Source organism: Rhinolophus hipposideros, assembly GCF_964194185.1.
Source record: "Rhinolophus hipposideros genome assembly, chromosome: 13".
Taxonomy (NCBI): domain Eukaryota; kingdom Metazoa; phylum Chordata; class Mammalia; order Chiroptera; family Rhinolophidae; genus Rhinolophus; species Rhinolophus hipposideros.
In genome coordinates, this window is record NC_138059.1 from 63,163,491 (window position 1) to 63,183,554 (window position 20,064).

General features: G+C 37.0%; 1 protein-coding gene across 1 annotated transcript in view; it reads left to right on the top strand.

The window, feature by feature from the left end:
• The window catches only part of PREX2 (phosphatidylinositol-3,4,5-trisphosphate dependent Rac exchange factor 2), a 242,281-nt gene that overhangs the window by 173,391 nt on the left and 48,826 nt on the right, over positions 1–20,064 (top strand). The window contains exons 34-35 of the mRNA XM_081070293.1: positions 3,742–3,885; positions 10,174–10,288. Coding sequence (XP_080926419.1) covers positions 3,742–3,885; positions 10,174–10,288 — 259 coding nt within the window. The remainder of the gene's footprint in view (positions 1–3,741; positions 3,886–10,173; positions 10,289–20,064) is intronic.

A 20,064-nucleotide genomic window follows, 5' to 3' on the forward strand; every position in this document is an offset into this window, starting at 1 on the left:
ATCAGCTTTCCTTGACTCACAGGATTATGAGGCTTAAATCAGATAATGTATTTGAAAGTCTCTAGCATTTAGTAAGGCTCCTGGTAATATTCAGTAAATATTTGAATCCATCCTCCTCGTTTTGTTACTTTGCATTCTTTTCTAAAAAGTTACATTTAGCATTCCTCATTTGTCTTATTTTTATATTAAAGAATAATGAGATTCTGAAGAAATATGGCATGCCACGTAAGTAGAATCAACTGTCTGAATTGAAGACATTTGATATTTGGGGGAGAAATCATTGTTAAGTATATGTAACATACTCAGTGCTGAGCTAAGTTCTAGGGATGTCATGGTGATAAATGATACAAAGCCCCTGTTGGCATGGTGCTTAGTGAGAGTTGCAAAGGAGTGACTGGACGGTCTGACTCACTTCAGTACAGGGAACGTGTAAGATACTTCCCATGTCGTATTATATAATTGGTGAAGGTGGAATAAATGAGCTAAATGATTAGGTTGTATCTAATTAAATTCATTTGGTGGAAAATCTTCATGGTTTTGGAGACTATGATGACAACAGATCTCCCCCTTTTCCATGGTGATACAGGTAATTTTATAGTAATTATTATGGGGATGGCTATTTTTGAGCTTCCACTCTTCTTTCTGCATGGGCCAGGCATATACCTGGAACTGTGAGTGCCATGGCGAATAAGACAGATGGGTCCCTGTCTTCACGGAGCTCACAGCCTTGTTGGGAGACAACAAATAAGGAATAATTACAAAGACAGATAGGGTCGTGATCAAGCCTATGCAGGAAATTAGTGTGCATGAAAAATAACAGTGAGGTGGTCCTTTAAGGGTCACCAACGAAGGGCTCTCAGCAGGAGTAGCTTTTAAGCTGACATCTGAAGGACAAGACAGACCCAACCCTGCAGAGATTCAAGGAAGAGAAATTCAGGCAAAGGGAACTAACAACTGTTTAGTTAAAGACTTATTTTCAAACTCACTGGCCCATTCCACGAGGTGGGGCCATGTTTACAGGGATGGGATACTGAAATTTCTCTCTAGGAGGAATCCCTCAAGAGGAGAGAACCAGAGACCTTTTTCTTATGCTTCTAAAGTTCCAATGTTTTTGGAACCTTTAATCATGACATAGTTCTAATCATCTAGTTTGTTTTTTTATGGTTGATAGATTTCCACAAATAAAAGGCAGCAATTTTCAACTCCACTTTATTAGGTTCTTTTCAGGTGCACCAAATACTTTGAGAGAAATGGGTTTCCATTCTTTTAGGTAGTACTGTCAGTTTTAAACTTCTGCTTAAATTTAATATACTTGATAATTTTTAGTTTCTTAATCCTGGTATAGCATCTTTATTTGTTCTTTACTAGCCCTATAATATAGAATTCAACTGCTGCATTATTATTTTCCTTTCAATAACATTATTCATTTGGTAACACCGAGATTGGCTATGTTGGTGCCAAAGAGTAAATGAATGGAATTTAAAGGAAATGAAAATGTATGTGAAAGACATTTATGACAAGGGGAGCTAGAGATGCAAATATTTAGTATATATAAATCTGTATTTTCATTAGTGTCCATATATCTTTTTTCTATATTTTGAACCAGAAAAAAAAGGATTTTCCCAATCATTAACATGTAGTTAATTTCCAACTCTTCAACTGAGTTTATTTATTCTTTTTCCCAAACCAAAATCCTTCATCTTCCTTAAAAATATGTATACACAAAAGTAAAAGCATTATTAGTATATGCATAAAAGAGATTTGTAGATGTTAATACAATGCCTCTACTTATATGCAGAATTAGATACATTTAATAAGTTTGGAATCTGTTATCATTAACAGTAATTAACCTTGAACTCTATTTTTATATATAGTTTTATTTCAAGAAGCAGATTAGAAATAATAAATACTGAATCAAGAACATACATTAAATGCCTACTAAATTTGGGCATTTAATTTAAATTAAAAATTTAATTTTTAACTGGTTAATGTGATTATTCTAGCTTTTGAGAAAAATTTTACATTTTTTTTTTTAAAGTTTATTGGGGTGACAATTGTTAGTAAAATTATATAGACTTCAGGTGTACAATTCTGTATTACATCATCTATAAATCCCATTGTGTGTTCACCACCCAGAGTCAATTCTCCTTCAGTCACCATATATTTGACCCCTCTACCCTCATCTCCCACCCCCCTCTCCCGTTACCCTCTGGTAACCACTAAACTATTGTCTGTGTCTATGAGTTTTTGTTTCTCATTTGTTTGTCTTGTTCTTTTGTTGTTTTTGGTTTATATACCACATATCAGTGAAATCATAGCGTTCTCTGCTTTTTCTGTCTGACTTATTTCACTTAGCATTATACTCTCAAGATCCATCCATTTTGTCACAAATGGTACTATTTCTTCTTTTCTTACTGCCGAATAATATTCCATTGTGTATATATACCACAACTTCTTTATCCATTCATCTATCGAAAGGCATTTTGGTTGTTTCCATGTCTTGGCCACCGTAAATAAAGCTGCAATGAACATTGGAGCACATATGTCTTTATGGAGAAATGTTTTCAGATTTTTGGGGTAGATACCCAGGAGAGGGATTGCTGGGTCATATGGTAATTCTATTTGTAATTTTTTGAGGAACCTCCACACTGCCTTCCATAGCACATTTTTTTTTTTTTTTTAGTTATGTGGAAATGATTTTTCTTGGATAAGTATCATAAAATGAAGAGAATTTATGATAGCACTGTGATATGCTCTTGCAAGATTTTAGGTTTTTGAATTAGTTGGCTTTCTTTGAGTAACTAAATTTGGAATATTTGAAAATAGCTAAAAGAATTTGAACAGATAATTTTTAAAAAACAATTTATTGGGGAATATTGGGGAACAGTGTGTTTCTCCAGGGCCCATCAGCTCCCAAGTTGTTGTCCTTCAATCTAGTTGAGGAGGGCGCAGCTCAGCTCCAAGTCCAGTTGCCGTTTTCAATCTTTAGTTGCAGGGGGCACAGCCCACCATCCCATGCAGGAATTGAACAAGCAACCTTGTTGAGAGCTTGTGCTCTAACCAACTGAGCCATCTGGCTGCCCCTCCAGAAGTTCAGTAGCAGCTTATTTTCCTCAATCTAGTTGTGGAGGGCACAGCTCACTGGCCCACGTGGGAATCGAACCAGCGACCCTGTTGTTCAGAGCTTGAGTCTAACCAACTGAGCCATCTGGCTGCCCCATGAACAGATAATTTCTAATGACTGTTGGGCATCAATGGAGGTAATCCATTTTTGTCCTGGAGCTTGGAATAGAACTTGCAAATCTCATGAAGATTTTGATAATGGTTGTTATGTACTCAATTTCTTGCACACTGCTTAAGAAGTGTACCCGTTGGACTCATTTTGACTAAAATATGAATGAAGCAGCTGGTCCTGAGAGATTGTGATTCCAAACCACATGTAGCTAAACTTCTCATTTAGTTAAGTGAGACATCTGGTGCATCAAAGTGTAACGAAGTTTCCTTTTACAGAATTTTATATACAGTATAATGATAAATCTGTTGCTTTAGCTAATAAGAATCTGATGTATACTCTTTCATTTAATAGCACTGTAAGTATGCCTAAACTGAACTTGGTATACATGGGTAATTTTAAGATATATAGTTTCTAGTAATTTTCAGGATTCTTTTTAAAGATTAACAAATATACTATATAACGCCTCCTGATTTTAGGATGTAATATAACATTAAATGTCGTTTCAGATGTTCCTCTTACGTATCAAGTGGAAGGAAGTCGACAAGCTCTGAAAGTTTACTTCTCCATTGATAGTTATCATTTTGAACAACTGCCTCAACGGTTGAAAAATGGAGGAGGGTTCAAAATCCATCCTGTTCTTTTTGCACAAGGTAAACTGCTTCCCTTTTTATGCTTTATGTACTTAGATTATTTTATCTTGCTCAACTTTTAAAAATTAATTGTAACCATCATGCTATTTTTTTCATTAATTCAAAAATTCCTGCATAGTACCTAGGTAATATATCTACTTCTGGGAATGTTTATTAAGGAAAGAATCACGTATGGTTTAAATATTTATCAAATGGGATTGCAGCATTATTTATAATGGAGAAACAAGACATGAGTGACTGAAATAAATAAATATAAGTTTATTTTGCTTAAATAAATGATGGCAAAGCCATTAAAATTATATAGTGAAAAATATTTATGCTATAGAAAAAGGTTGATAATATACACATGCAGATTATGAAAACAAATTTATATGATAGCCTCAATTATGTCATACATGTATGTATATACTTACATGTACTTAAAATGTTTTCTGTATCATTGAATGATTCATGACAATTCTTTTATTCTTTGAGTTTTTCAGCATTTTCAGCATGTCATTTTTGTCAATAAAATGTATTTTATAAATATAAAACAACCTTTGGCATTGAGCAATAATTGTCAATTGTAGTAGAATAAATTAAGATTAAGAAGATTCTTACAGTGAATTGGCTTCTAAGGGAATGTCCTGGATCTTTTTTCATTTTGGAGGTCACAAATGTTGTTCAAAAATGATCAGAAATCCAGGTTATTGTTTAGTTTCTTCTAGTCTTTGATTGTTTCTTCTTTTTTTTAAATTCAGGCTGCAGTCACAAGATTATATCAATTTTTCTGATTGGTACCATAGAACATTTTATTTTTTCCTTCTTTTGAGTCTTGAAGACTTGCATTGGTTTTGTTGTGGAATTTTTATTTTCCAATAAAAAATGAGAAGTGTAGAGGAATAAAATCAACCTCTGTAACTGAAGAACAGACAAGGATATGAAATCTAAATTCACTACCAAGTGAAAATTCTGCTTGTACCATATGCATAGTATTTTAATTCTAAAACATGGATTACCTCTCCTTCTGTTGCCATCATTTAAAATCAATGACTGCCTCAAACAGATTCTTGGCAAAAGTACATTTAAGCAGAGGGAAATTTCAGTGAAGAGAAGATTTTAAGAGTTATTAGAAGGTACTTTCATTTTTCTTTGGAGGACTGTAGTAGGATCCATAAAGATAATACAAGATCCTGTAATAAAAAGGAATAAAAAAGAAGAAACCGAGTAAAAATAGACTTCGGAGTTATGTTAGGAGAACAGTTTAGCCTAAACTATGTTAAAAGCCATTACAGAGACGTAGTTGTAGAAGATAGGGAAGAATACTTGTCTGGAATGTTGACTTTCATAGGGTTTAACCAGAGCTCACAGTTTTTAATGCCTCTTTACTTCTTTTCCTTTATTTCTCTCTCATTAAAAATTCTGTCTTTGAAATCATTAGTGAGATGACAGATGGCATTAAGCATCTTTTCTAAAAACATTATTACATTTGTGACACATCAGCCATAAATAGCTGAATATTCGTACCCACCAGCAAATGTGCATAGGAAAAAGATTCCTTTGCCAGGAACCTCTATTTTATAATTGTGGCTACAATGAATTTAAAAAGAACCCCTAAATATATGTTATTTCTGTGAGTACAATATCGCTATACAAATGTACTTTAAAAAGAAACTACAGCAAACATTAGGTATTATTAGTATTCACACAGCAGTAAAATATGAAAAACGAATCGAAGAAGCAACAGTGGAAATGTTACTCTACAGTTGAGGTCATAGATAGGTAAAGAAGACTGGAAAACAGTTTGTCTCATTAAAAATCTGTCACTGATGAGGTTGTTTATTTAAAGTGCCTGCAGAAGTTCCTCAGCGTTCATAAAACTCTCAGGAAGATCCATTAGGAACTCAGTATTCATCAGACTGAAGGAAGTACAGAAAATGCAGCCCTAGCTTGAGTTGAGATTACCATCTGGTAATTGGAAGTGGTGGTAAATGGAAGGGATTCCACATGGAGTCTATACTGGGATGAAAATTTATTTGGAGGGTTTTAATTTTATATGCCCATGTGTACACAGGTCTTTGCTAGCAAATAGAAAAATTAGATGAATTTGAAAATCTCCTGGGAAATGCTTAGTCTGCCCTCCAAGAGTTTTCTGTGGTACCCTGTATTAGAACACAAAGCAAATGTACTCTCTTCTCAGTTTTCTTGCCTGATCAACCCTTGGGCAAAGGAGAGCATGCTCATTGATGGGGCACCCTGCAAAGATGCGACCACCCATTAGATCAGGAATTCATGGTTGGACACAAGTAGGGGACACTTTAGGGGACATGCATTGCTAAGGGCCATTACTGGGGGAGAACAGGAATCTAGGCTGAGAAAACAAGTGATTTAGATTTCCAGGGTAAGGCTCATAGAAACAGCCAGTCAGTGAAGTCAGCATAACCAGAATGCTAGAAGGTGAAGCCCATGATGAGCAGTCTTCTCTAAGTACTTCCTACAGGTCAAGGGATGCATGCTGTCGGGGTCCCCGAGCCCTGGGTGAGATCAAGCAAGTAACTAAACTGTGTGAAAATGGGAATTTAAGGAGGGTGGTATTCAGGGTCTTTCCCCAGTGGCTGCTTTTCATGCTCTCTCTCAGTGGTTCTCAGTACTGGCTGCACATTCATCATCTTGGGAAGGTTTTAGAAAATACCCATGCTTGGTCTCACACCAAGTCAATTCTGTCAGCATCTCTGGGACGTGAGGTCCAAATGCCAGTATATTTTAGAAGCTTTCTAGACTATTCTCATGACCACTGGGAGTGTGGCATGGGTTAGTGAGGATTATGAAACACTGTGCAATTATGCAGTTAATAATTGCTTAATTCGATTAATCCATTTCACAAATGTTCAACATTTCTAGATTCTGGAGAGCTGCGGCGAGCTGGGCCTTTTTGCTTCTGCCTTATTAGGTCGTTATGATGCTGGCTGCCCCTAGAGGGGATGCGATTTAGATGGGACAGTTTTCCTCAGCAAAGGCTGAAGATGGTCTACAGAGCTGACAGCTGAGGGACATCTGACAATCCTAGGATCTGGGTAATAGGCCCCTCATTTCTGAAAGGAGATCTGAGTGGGTGACTCAGAGCATCAGCCATGGTCCACATCTCACACTTTCAGATCCATTTCTGTAAGGACTGGGAGCGACTTCTTCATGACTCTGAAGGGATGATGTAGAAGAAATACGCTAATGAGACAACTCATAACCCTTGTTATTACAGCTGGTCTTGGGCCACAATAGAGTCTCATTTACCCCCCTTCTGCTGTCCATTGTAGATGAGCCGTACGCTCAGTCTGAACCTCTGCTGGTCTCCACGGCATGCCTAAGACCTTCATCCCGAGGGTCCTGATGCCCTGGTTGTGATGCCTTTCTCAGGCCAGGGTTATTGCAGATGTCCATTCACCATCAAAAGTGGCCAAGAGGATACCAAGAGGGACCTGAATGGATTACCTGGGTGCCAAACATTTCTTCCTGCTCTCATTATGTAACAATAGTCTTGTCAAGGTCGTGATTGCTCTTCTTGGCTGCTGGTGCCTTGGCACAAGGAGCCTCAAGTGCCCAGGTGGCCACCATAGCTTAGTTCAGTTGGACTCCTGCTTTGTCTCCTTTGAGGATCAGGACCTTTAAATCCATGGAGCTAGAGTTCAGGGATGGGGTTGCATATATTCCCCAAATGAGACACTGGAACTCTAGTTTCCCAGGGTTGCAACAACAGAACACAAACTGGGTGGCTTAAAACAACAGGAATTTATTCTATCAGCGTTCTGGAGGCTCGAGGTCTGAAATCAAGATGTCCACGGGAACTTATGAAATGACGGAAGTCCCAAATATGACCACAAATTATGAAATTATGAGAATTACAGAAACTAGATAAGAACATGTTAAAGAGAAGACTAACTTTGAAGTTGGGACATTACCATACATTTAACCTACTTTTCTGAAAATAGAAATTTAATTTGGTAAAATGTCATTACCTTGTCTTTTTTTTATAACAATAAATAACTAAGCTGTTGACCTAAAATAAAGGATGTGGTTTTCCTTCCTCTCCTGTACCATACAAAATTTACTTTTTAAATATAGAACTCATCTTTCTTTTGTTGTTTATTTCCCCACAACTTCATGCAGGTGCCATGAAAATTTGCTGAGACTCTTGGCAAAATGGTTAGACTCTTTTAAAAAATTTACATAATTGTGAATTTTTACTATTTTTAATTTGAAAATATTGTCAAGAGACATAATGAAAATCTCAATTTGTTTTTATATTGTAACAAACTTTTAGAGCAGGACTGGACATTCTAGATAAGTTGAGCCATCAAGACATAAAAATTAGATCCCAGGTGTTTCCTTGTATCCCCCACCTCTCACCCCCAGCTCTTTTCTTGCTCCTTCCTAGTGTTCTCCTCCAGTCTTTCTGGTCTTAAGTCACGAAGTGAAGTGTTCTCGAATGGAACCTTCTCAGTTCCCAAAACTTCCTGTTTGACTAAACACACTCATGAATCTCCGGAAAATTAGATAATGCCGGTAGGGCACTGCGCATGTTGCCGAGTACATAAAACACTTGCAATAAATGATAAGAGTAGTCATGGGCTCTCTTAATCCTATTATTTAACTTAATTCTTTTCCAAGAACCATAATTAGTAGGTATGCATATTTTTCATTTCACAAATCAAGACACTGAGGATCTCAGATACTAATTAATATGGCCAAGGTCACACAGCTGTGGAGGACCATGGGAGTTGTGGTTTTACTGAAACGCAAGGGCTTTCATTATTAGCTTTACAACTAGTAAGAGGAATCCACACTAAAGTATGACCACTGATAGATTGAATCCTCCTGGAATATTTGCTTTTCACAAATAAACATCCTGTCAATGGAATATGGCATGTATTTGAGAATTGTTTTATTAGGAAGACTTTCCTTTATTTCTTGTGTGTATTCAGGACCAGAAGCTTGCTGAACCAGTGCAAATATTCTAATTAATGCAGAAGTCATAAGGAATAAAAAAAAAATAACAATCCTTGAAACAAGCCAATAAATTTCCTGTACTGAAGTAAATATAGTAAACTTTGTCGCTAATTTTCCACAAATGCTTTTCTCAATTATAAGCCAATAATTCCATTTAAAAAAATTTCAAATTTAGTGATGCTCTAAAAGTTTTGCTGTTTCTCCAATGCTCTAGAAATCTAACTGGTTTAGAATACATAGCACAGCTAAAATTAGCAGTGACTTTCCTATTTTTGCACCGAAAAATGATGGTGAGTATCTGTCAATATGAGGAAACGTTATCATTTAGTTTAGAAACTATTGCATTTAGCAGTTTTGAAAGAAGATTAATTTTTTATCTATTTTGAAATAATCTGCTGAAAAATTGAGGCTCTTTAGTGGTAATAATTAGGGGAAATAATTAGGGGTAATAATTAGGGGTAATAATTAGGGGAAATAATTTACATTGGACCAAATTGATTGCAAATTGGACCTATTGTCATTCCTGTTGTTAGAAAACTCTCCATAGGAATTCTTGTACTTCCAGGCACTTTCATGTGATTCATTTCCTCTCCAAAAGGCTAAAAATACTACCAGTGCAGAAAGTTTAAAGGGAAAAGAAACACTTAACCGTAAATGTTAGCTAAGAAAGAAATCTATATTAATTTAAAAATATTTAAAATCAGTAGGACTCTGTGTGTGAGTGTATTATATATATGCTTATTTATTTTAGCTAAATTAACTGACCATTGGGGCAGAGGTAATATTCTAAGATTTCACTTTATCTATACTTCTTACCTATTGCACTAATATTTCATAATTTAATTGCGGCTACAAGACAATGCAAATATACATAGAGAATGACAATTTCATTTTTTTACTCTTATGTAAATACTGTTCTGCTTCTCATACGTATGTATGTATATGTGTTTATATGTAAATGCACACACACATGCACACACACCCCTTTGTGTGTTTATATATTAATAATATATATGAAATTTGAGTTTAGCTTCACAAAGAACATTTATAAAATATTCTAAAAATAGAAGGCAGTTTAAATTAGAAATTGCCTGTGCCTACTTAACAGAGATAATCATGAAATGTTTGATGTTTATTTTGAGAGCAAAAGAATGATATTCATTTTTGATCTGGTTAGTGATAGTTTCTTACATATGTGGTCATGTTTGATGTGTTTAATACATTTGCTGATAATCAATAAGATTACACCAAATGTGTCAAAGTTGAGTTATAAAATCATGTCAAAAGTACATTTACTCTTTTAAACAGCACTGGAGAGCATGGAAGGATATTATTATCGAGACAATGTTTCAGTGGAAGAATTCCAAGCCCAAATAAATGCAGCCTCTTTGGAAAAGGTCAAGCAATACAACCAGAAGCTCAGGTACCTAATTGTTCTTTAAAAAAAAAAACAAAAAACAAAAAAGTTTCCTTATTTTGACAAGAGCGGATAGAATTTTTGACATTCATTATAGTAGATGAGTAATTAAATTGCTTTGGATATAGAGTCCTCTATTTAGGGTTTACTATTTCAACTATTCTAATGGGTATACTTTTTTCCCAAATAAAATAGGAAAAAATATTTGAACACTTTAATGTAATTGTTTTAATTTCTGATGCAGGTTGAGAGATTAAATATTTCGTAGACCATTTCCAGGAAAAAAGCATTGATGTTTTATAGTGGTGTCCTCTAGGAGGGCCAGGTGATTAAGGGTGAAATAGTTTTCTTTATGGACCATTAAACAACTGGCACCTTCACACAGATAGAATATGTTTAACATGGAAGATATGATAAAACGTGGACTTGGTACATTTTCAGGCAGGGTTGTTTCACATGTGGTTAAGTCACTACAGACCTGTGCTGCATTCAAAGGAAAGGTGCCCCCGACCCCCGCCCGACCCCCTTCCCTCACTGAGAGCTCCAGCAAAGTCCTAAAGAGGCACTTATTAGCCAGAACCAAGCATGTGCCCATTCTGGGGTGAGCTCAACACCACAGAAGACCAATGGACTGTCGTCACGACAGTACAGGGTAAGGATGCTGGATAAGTGGAAACAGTGGCTTCCCCTCCAGTTATAGAGATTTCTCCAGAACAGCAAAAGATAAGTGGAAATAATTGGCTACTTAAAAGAAAAGATAATGATAGCCATAATGCCTGTCCGTTTTTAAGAACATGTGAAGAGTCAGTAACGATGCTAGGTGGGTTAGGCGGGTTAGGTAATAAGCCAAGTTTGTTCCATATTGTCATTTCTATTTTAAGCGGCGACTTACACAAGTTTTTGTACTATCTAAGGCCATGCAGTGAGTGGAGTGAACATTATACACTGAAAACAAATTCTGTTTTTAAGGTTTGGCGTCAGCTATTATCAAGTGCCCCCCAGTTACTCTGATTCTGTGCCATCAGTTATTCATTCATTCGATGTTTATGAAGTTTTCATGCTTATGAGAATGGGAAAGACAGAAAATGAACAAATAAATCCATAAATAAAGTGTTGCACATAGTGAAAAGTATTAGGTTGGTACAAAAGTCATCACTGTTTAAAAGGTTAAAAATAATTGCTAAAACCGCAATGACCAACCTAATACAATGGAGAAAATCGAATTCTAGGAAGTTGGTCATCTAGAGTGGGTAGTTAGAGATGAGAAGAACGGGATTCAGAACGGAAGCCTGAATCACAAGGAGACAGCCTTGCCAGAATCTGGGGGAAGCTTTTCCTGCAAACAATGAATAATTGATGCAGGCTTATCGTGGGAGCAAGCTTACTAATTTTGAGGATGACAAAGAAGGACCAGGTGATTCTAGTGCTTTGAGAAGGATGATGCGTGTTTAGAGGTATGTGTAGGGGCCTGGTTATGATATTGACTGCAGGTCACTGTAGAAGGATTAGATTTTTTTATAAGGGCAATGCAGAAGCCATTGGAAAGTTTTTACTTAATTCCTGCTGTCTACTTGTATTGCATGCCTCTATTGCAAATAATATTCAGAATGGTTCAAGTTTTGACGAGGCAGTAGTGAAGTGAGCAGAGGCCAGCTGTCTGGTCTGACCATTCGTCCTCCAGCCTCCATGGGACTAGGGACCAGGAAGTGCCCCTGGAGAATTGTTGCCACGTGAATCTGAGCCCTGACACCCTGTTTCCTTCTTAACCGCAGTGAGCAAGGTGAAGCCAGCAGAAATATTTAACAGCTATGTCTAAAAGATGCTCTCCTGTGCCAAGTCAGATAAAGCTCTTGATTGATTTCCTTCTGATTCTTAAGAAACAAGAGCATGTACAGTTTTCCCTCAGAAATTCTAATCGAGGCATTCAAGAAGAAGGGCATTTTTATTTCCCATCTTCACCATCCTCATGCTCTCTTACTCTCTGTTTTCTACCTCAGACTTTCTTTTTTATTCCCTCTGGCTGAGAGCCATCATCCCCATTAGCCTCATTTTTGTCCTCCCCTACATACGATGTAATTTGTCTTTACCAAACGCTTCTATTTTAATGCATCTGATTATTGGCCAAAAGCACCACTGCATGGTAACCAGTGAGATAAAATATAATTGTAACGTTGAACAGTATTCCTTATATTAAAGCATTCCTTTCAATTTGAGGGGTCTAGATTATTATTGTTTTAAATATATTTTCAGTATTAGTTCACAGCAAAATAACACAGAAAATTTAAAAGGAAACAAGCTGTATATTGGTTGTATATTGCTGATATTTATTTTTGTGAAGTGACGGCTTCATACTGGAATTTTTTAGGGCTTATGATTTGGGGTATCTGAATGTTAATTCATCATCTTTACAGAAAGTAGACAGGAAAATGATTCAAAGCATATATTCTCTTAAGGTGTGCCTTTGTGGATACAGAATGGCACATTTTCTTTAAAAGAAAGTTTTTAAAAAGCTATGATATATTTTATATCATAAGTGGAAAGAATGTATTTTATTTATGTTAACAAGAAATGCTACACAAATACCAATCTCAGAGCCATATATTTTGAACAGTTTTTTGTTTTTTTTTCAACTGAGAAACGTCTGGCCCAAAGTACGTATGTGTTTTGGCTATTCCCATGGGAGCACCTACATGAAATGTGTCATGTCTCTCTACTCTGAGGGAGAAAAATAAATGTCAGTAAATATGTTCTCCTGGCATGAGACAGAAGATATGAAGGATGGCATGAACTTACTGCCATTTTCTGTGTCTAAGTACAATTCTTGGACAGCGTGAGAGCATGAACAGCAGGAGGATCTCAGACTTCACACTTCATCTCAGTACAGTAGCACCTTGGTTTTCGAACGTCTCCATTGGCGAACAGTTCGGTTTCCGAACGCTGTCAACCCCAAAGTGAATGCTTCAGTTTTCGAACACACCTCGGAAGTCGAACATATCACGTGGCTTCCGCTGAATACAAGATCCTGAGGCCTAGCTGTTGCCTGTTTCGACCATTTCAGAACTTGAATGATTTTACGGAACGGATTACATTCGAAAATCGAGGTATCACTGTACTAGGTACATGTCCCCATGCCAGGCTCTTCCTTCAGGGCCTTCATTCAACTCATAAAACACTGTCTCTCATTCCTTGTTTGGATAGCAAACAGCGTATGATGAGAACTTGTGGAAACAACCTTAAGTCAACAATCATATGGATTTAATAAAATCTGAGAGAGAGAGAGCATTAATTAGAATATAAATAATTCCTTTATCCTTCAATTGTTTTTCTTTAAAAGCTGCAGCTTTAGAGTTACTAAATAATGTGATTTCTTTTTAAATTAACTGGAAACATGTCTGATGCATATTTACCTCCTCTATAGCAGTTTTATATTTATTTATGTTCTATTCTGTCTTTCAACTGAATTCCATTTCTTTGTACCTTAAGATGCACCCATATTTCTGTTTCTCCAAGACAAGCTGTAAAGTCAATGTGTATATTCAATTTCTTTCTGTTTTCTGATTTGAAACACAGAAGTTTCGGGGTGGTAAATTTTATTTTATATCAGACGTGATTCTTTAATAGCGAGAGAAAAGTCTATACAGAATATGAATTTGTTTATAACGCTTGAAGGTTTGCTAGATTTTTTTTCTATATATGAAATATATAAAGGCTCTAACATTTTCAAGATATAAGTTATGCTTAAGTGACAAATTCTCACACAGTGTAAAACTAAGAGACCGCTGGATACTTAGATTTGAATGCCCACCAAGTACCAGGAACAGTGCTCCACGTGGGGGAGGAGTCACGGTAGACAAGATAGCTGCCTTTCAAGGAAATTCTGCCTATGGGTTATGAGAAACATTAATTTTCTTAATAAAAATTTGTACCACTATGTAAAAATAATGATGTAGGAAAGTGTAAGGTGCTATGTGTGTGTATAAGAAGGGAATTGATCTTAATTGGGGGTGGGATGAGAAGATGGTTGAAGGTTTCAGGAGTGAATTATTTGAGGAAGTGACCTTTATGCAGAGATCTGAAAGAGGAGTGGGGATGGGAAATAATGGTGTTGGGTATGGGGGGTGGGGAGTGGTATTTTCTAGCCCGGAGAAGACTATGTGTGAAAATCGTAAAAGGGGAAGGGAAAATCGTAAGTATTATGGAGTCTGGAATTCAAGAGGAAGAGGGGCATGAAACAGATGTGTAAACAGAATCAATATGCCCTCTTGTACCTCCTTTACTATCAGTTTTCCCTCAACTTCTTTAAACCCAACTTCTTTTAAGCCTCATCCAGCTTTAGCCCCATTTCCATTTCCAAGAGTATAATTACTTAAGACCCATCTCAAATTTATCTTTCTGCAGGAAGCCTTCAGTTACATCCTCAGCTGGAATTAACCACTTTCTTCTTTAAAACGTAACACCTCTTGTATTGTGTTTGCTTTATTTTGACTTGTGAGTTATTTATCTGCCTTGCTCAATACATAGGAGGACAACCGGTCCTAGTCTTCCACTGGACTTGGTATGCAGTAAGGACCATAAAAATAGTTGCATTGAATTAGGAATCAGATAAATTGCAGTGCAATGGTCTCCTTTTTTGTGCAATTATCATTTTATTGGATTTCTTCTAGTATTCAGTCTACTTGTTAGATCCGGAAAATTCTAGGCCATTTGAAGAGCATAGATGTTAATTTTGTTGGAGACCTCTCTCTCAAGAGAATTCAATAGCCTGGCCAAGTCTCAAATTTCACGAGACAAGAACAGATAAACTTGAAATTATAATTGACACTTTTGAGAGCAACATAGCTCTTCTTTATTGGAAAAATACTATAATTCTATTAAACATTACTACCACTGCTTTCTGAGAATGTGATACAGCTGCATGTTTATGCATGTAATCTTATTTAATTTATCTGGACTGTACATATTGTTATCTGCATTCAGACTAATTCATTTGCCCTTGAGGAGTTGTAATTATATCTAATATTTATTTTGCTTTTACATTAAAGGAATTTTTAATACTATTTTAGATGAGAGCAGCAGTGAGAGACCTGAATTACTTAACTGTGTGTTTTTCACATTTTGTGGCAAGTCCTTAATTGTGATAATATTTATCAAGGATGACTAGATATCCTGGCTGACAAGCAGAAGCAGATAAAATCATCTTTAAAAGAAACCTTTGAAGAGAATAACCTCTGTCTCTAAGCTAAGAAAAGCTATTGTTTTCACCAAAGCAAAGGGAAGATCAGAATACTCTGTGCTAGAATTTCTTTTGGAATAAATGAGAGCTGAAAGTGTTAAAGAGAAAATGAGCATAACCTGAAGATTCAGGGAAATATACTCTATGAGGAAAAATTGTCAGTGCTTATGGAAGCAGGATTGATTTTTATTTTTAACTCTGCTGACTTTTCTAGCCCATCACAAGGACAATCAGTCTTTAAAAATATATATATTCATGGCATCCTCGTCCAGTTTGTTCAATGAATATTTTTCTGATTGCTTTTGGTCAGTTCCTTTTTGCTGACATTTCAAACTCCCTTTGTTTGGTTGATGTACCATGGAAGGTGAACGAAATGATTATACATTTTCTTTTCAAAGCTTTGCTCCTACACCAGTCAGGAAATTGAGCTTAGGCCCAGAGCTTTTGATTCAAAAAAGACATAAATGTAACTTAGAAGAAATTAATATGGATTTACTAAAAAGTCTTGATTTGTGTGAAGAATAGAACATTGTGTTTCTAAAATTAGCTGTCTAGTTACATGAAACATGCACAACTTCAACAGAGGACAAAGTTCTATTTTATATAGATTCAAGTTTGTGAAATTCTGTCAGTCATTCAGGGAGAACATCAAGTACATCTTTGCTTGGCTTTTGGTAATTTTATATAGAATGACTCTCATTTCACTTGCTTTGGCCAATTCTTACCCATCTTTCCTGGCACACCTCAAAATCCATCCCCTCATGCGGTCTTCCCACCTCCCCTAAGTTAGTGGTTTTTTTTTATATTCCTTTATGTGCCTCTATTATAACACTTATCACATCATGCTTTATACTCTTTTTACGTCTCTGTTTCTCTTTCTCGCCGTGTCTTTTTCTTTTGTATCACCCATTGCTGATGTGGTATCTGGCAACAGGTTAATGAATATTTGTTTATATATAAATACCCCAAAGTTGAGACAACCAAACCAGGACGCAGTATAAATGGTGGTGCGTTCCTGATGGACACAATGACTTCAACAGAATACCATTCATGTAGAATAGGATGGTTTCTAGTGTCCATGTTGAACGGGTCTTCCTATCTACCCTCATTCTGTTTGGGAAATATTCTTTATGGCTCAACAATATTTATTGTGTACTTATATGCAAATGGAGGAATGTGTACAGTACTGGGGATACACAGATGAATCAGACAATACATCCCTAAGAATCTTAAAGGAGAGGAAGAGTAAATGCAGTAAACAGGTTATTTTGAAACACAACACCATGGTAGAGGTAACCGTATGCTCAGGGGAGCACAGCAGAGGAGCACTTAGGGAAACCTGAGGAGTTCGGGATGGGGCAATGTTGACAGATGACTACTAGTGGGCCAAGTGAAAGAGGGGAGAGAAGCTCTTTCAGTGGGAGGGATAATATGAGCAAAAGCATGGCAGGACCATGATGCGTGAGGAGGGGCAGAAAGGAAGCAGGAGGAGTGGGCAGGAGCAGGCTGTCAGGGACCTCACACACAGCTGAGGAACTTAGGCTTACGCCTGTAAGTGAGGTGGCCAGCTTGTGAGTTTTCAATGGTGCAGGGGGAGGGGCCATGATTTTTAAACTGAGCATTCTTACGCTCTGGTAATACCACTGAGGACAAATTAGGGGTGAGATCAGGACTAGAGTCAGAGAGGCTGGTTAGGAAGCTATGCAGGCAAGTGATACTAGCAACCCGAACAGATAGAAATAGAGATGGAGAGGAAGGTATAGATTTTAGAAATTTGGGGGAGGTAGGAAAAAAAAATTCTCGATTGAAGACAGCGTGTTGAGAGGGAGACAGACTCATTGGATTGGGTGTCTGGGTCATTAATATAGTGACAAAACAAGGGAAGAAGCTTCTTCAGGATTGCAACTGGCAAGATACTGAACTGAATTGGATTTGAGATAGGGGACTGGCATCCAAGTGACTCTGTCCAGTAGACTGGAGTCACTAACATGGAGGTAATAGTTAAAACCAAAATAATGCCTGAGATGTCCCAGGGGATATCTCACATGCAGAGCGGTTCTGTGCATGGTTCAAAGGCAGGCAACTGGCAGCACGAGCCAACATTAAAACTAGACATGTTCTGCTTCAAAGCATATGCTTTTAGTACAACATTCCGTTGCTTCTCCAAAGTAGCGAATAATCTGAGGATTAACGTGTGTGCTTGGGGAAATGATTGAATGTCATTGGAATCAATTACAATAAAAGAGTTAAGTGCACTTAAATAGAAATCCTCTTTGAAAAAATGAGAATTTCCAAGTGTTTTAAAGGACACCTGTTTTGTTTTCTCTGAAAAGAATTGGTTCCATAGCGGTAGAGCGCTAAAAGATGAAGAAATCCCTTGTTAGTCTTAAGGGACAAGCATTTTTAGTAGATCTCTGTGATGTGCATTGCATTTCTTATGAGCCAAGTGAGGGAAACAAAAAAAAAAGAGAGAGAGAAATATTCTTAATTAAACCAAGTGATGTGTGTGATATGGGAAAAACACTTTTTAGTTGGTTTGAGGTAAATATGGAATTTCTGTAGTGATATGAATGAGAAGAAATGGAAGATTAATGACCTGGAATTGCCTGCTGCACTAATATACCGGAAGGTGGGGGGTCGGCCAAGTGTGGACTCCAGTCCCCACTCTCCATGGACTAGCTCTGACTCCGGGCAAGTTCTTAGTATTTCAGCCTTGGTTTCCTTATTTATCCATTGGAGCTAGTGTTGCTTCCTAGGCTGTTGTGAGTATTGTTAGCTGAGAGGAGATTCATGCATTCCTCAACATTTGCCTGAAGGTGGGTTTCCTGCAATGTAGCTCACTCAGAGAATAAAATTAGTTTCAAAGGCTTCTCCAAGGCTTCCGTGTTGGGGCAGCTGACCTCCCTGCCCCGTGGGATAGACATAGAGGGCACTTGCATAAAACAGCTATGCAAAATGGAGCTCGAAGTACCTTATCTGTGCACAGAGATACTCCTGAAAATAACCCAGGTATGGCATTTGATTTCACACCAGAAAACTATGAGCTAGAGGTGATTGTGGAAAATTATCCAGAAGGATCTACAGCCTTAGGTAGCTGTGCTTCCAATCCTAGATTTAGCCTACAGGCAGAAAAGGGGGTTGCCTGACTCTGCTATGAACAACGTTGCAGAATGTTTCCAAGTGCCTCCAATGAGAGTACTGGAAGCAGGAACTTTTATTTATTTATTTATTTATTGGGGTGACAATTGTTAGTAAAGTTACATAGATTTCAGTTGTACAATTCTGTATTACATCATCTATATGTCACATTGTGTGTTCACCACCCAGAGTCAGTTCTCCTTCCATCACCATATATTTGATCCCCCTTACCCTCATCGCCCACCCCCCTCCTCCCTTACCCTCTAGTAACCACTAAACTATTGTCTGTGTCTATGAGTTTTTGTTTCTCATGTGTTTGTCTTGTTCTTTTGTTCTTTTTGGTTTATATACCACATATCAGTGAAATCATAGGGTTCTCTGCTTTTTCTGTCTGACTTATTTCGCTTAGCATCATACTCTCAAGATCCATCCATGTTGTCACAAATGCTCCTATATCATCTTTCCTTAACGCCAAATAGTATTCCATTGTGTATATATACCACAACTTCTTTATCCATTCATCTATCGAAGGACATTTTGCTTGTTTCCATGTCTTGGCCACCGTAAACAAAGCTGCAATGAACATTGGAGTACACGTGTCTTTATGTATAAATGTTTTCAAATTCTTTGGGTAGATACCCAGGAGAGGGATTGCTGGGTCATACGGTAATTCTATTTGTAATTTTTTGAGGAAGCTCCACACTGCCTTCCATAGCGGCTGCACCAGTCTGCATTCCCACCAACAGTGTATGAGGTTCGTTTTTCTCCACAGCCTCTCCAACACTTGTTGCTATTTGTCTTGTTGATGATAGCCATTCTGACTGGGGTGAGGTGATATCTCATTGTGGTTTTTATTTGCATTTCTCTGATGATTAGTGATGTTGAGCATTTTTTCATATGTCTATTTGCCATTTGTATATCCTCTTTGGAGAAATGTCTCTTCAGGTCCTCTGCCCATTTTTAAATTGGGTTGTTTGTTTTTTTGTTGTTGAGCTTCCTTGTATATTTTGGATATTAGACCCTTATCAGAGGCACTGTTTGCAAAAATCTTCTCCCATTCAGTTGGTTGCCTCTTTATTTTGTCGATGGTTTCTTTTGCTGTGCAGAAGCTTTTAAGTTTCATATAGTCCCATTCGTTTATTTTAACTTTTACTTCCATTGCCTTTGGAGTCAAATTCATAAATTGCTCTTTGAACCCAAGGTCCATAAGTTTAGTACCTATGTTTTCTTCTATGCAGTTTATTGTGTCAGGTCTTATGCTTAAGTCTTTGATCCATTTTGAATTAATTTTGGTACATGGTGACAGATAGCAGTCCAGTTTCATTCTTTTGCACGTGACTATCCAATTCTGCCAGCACCATTTATTGAAGAGGCTGTCTTTCCTCCATTGTATGTTTTTAGCTTCTTTGTC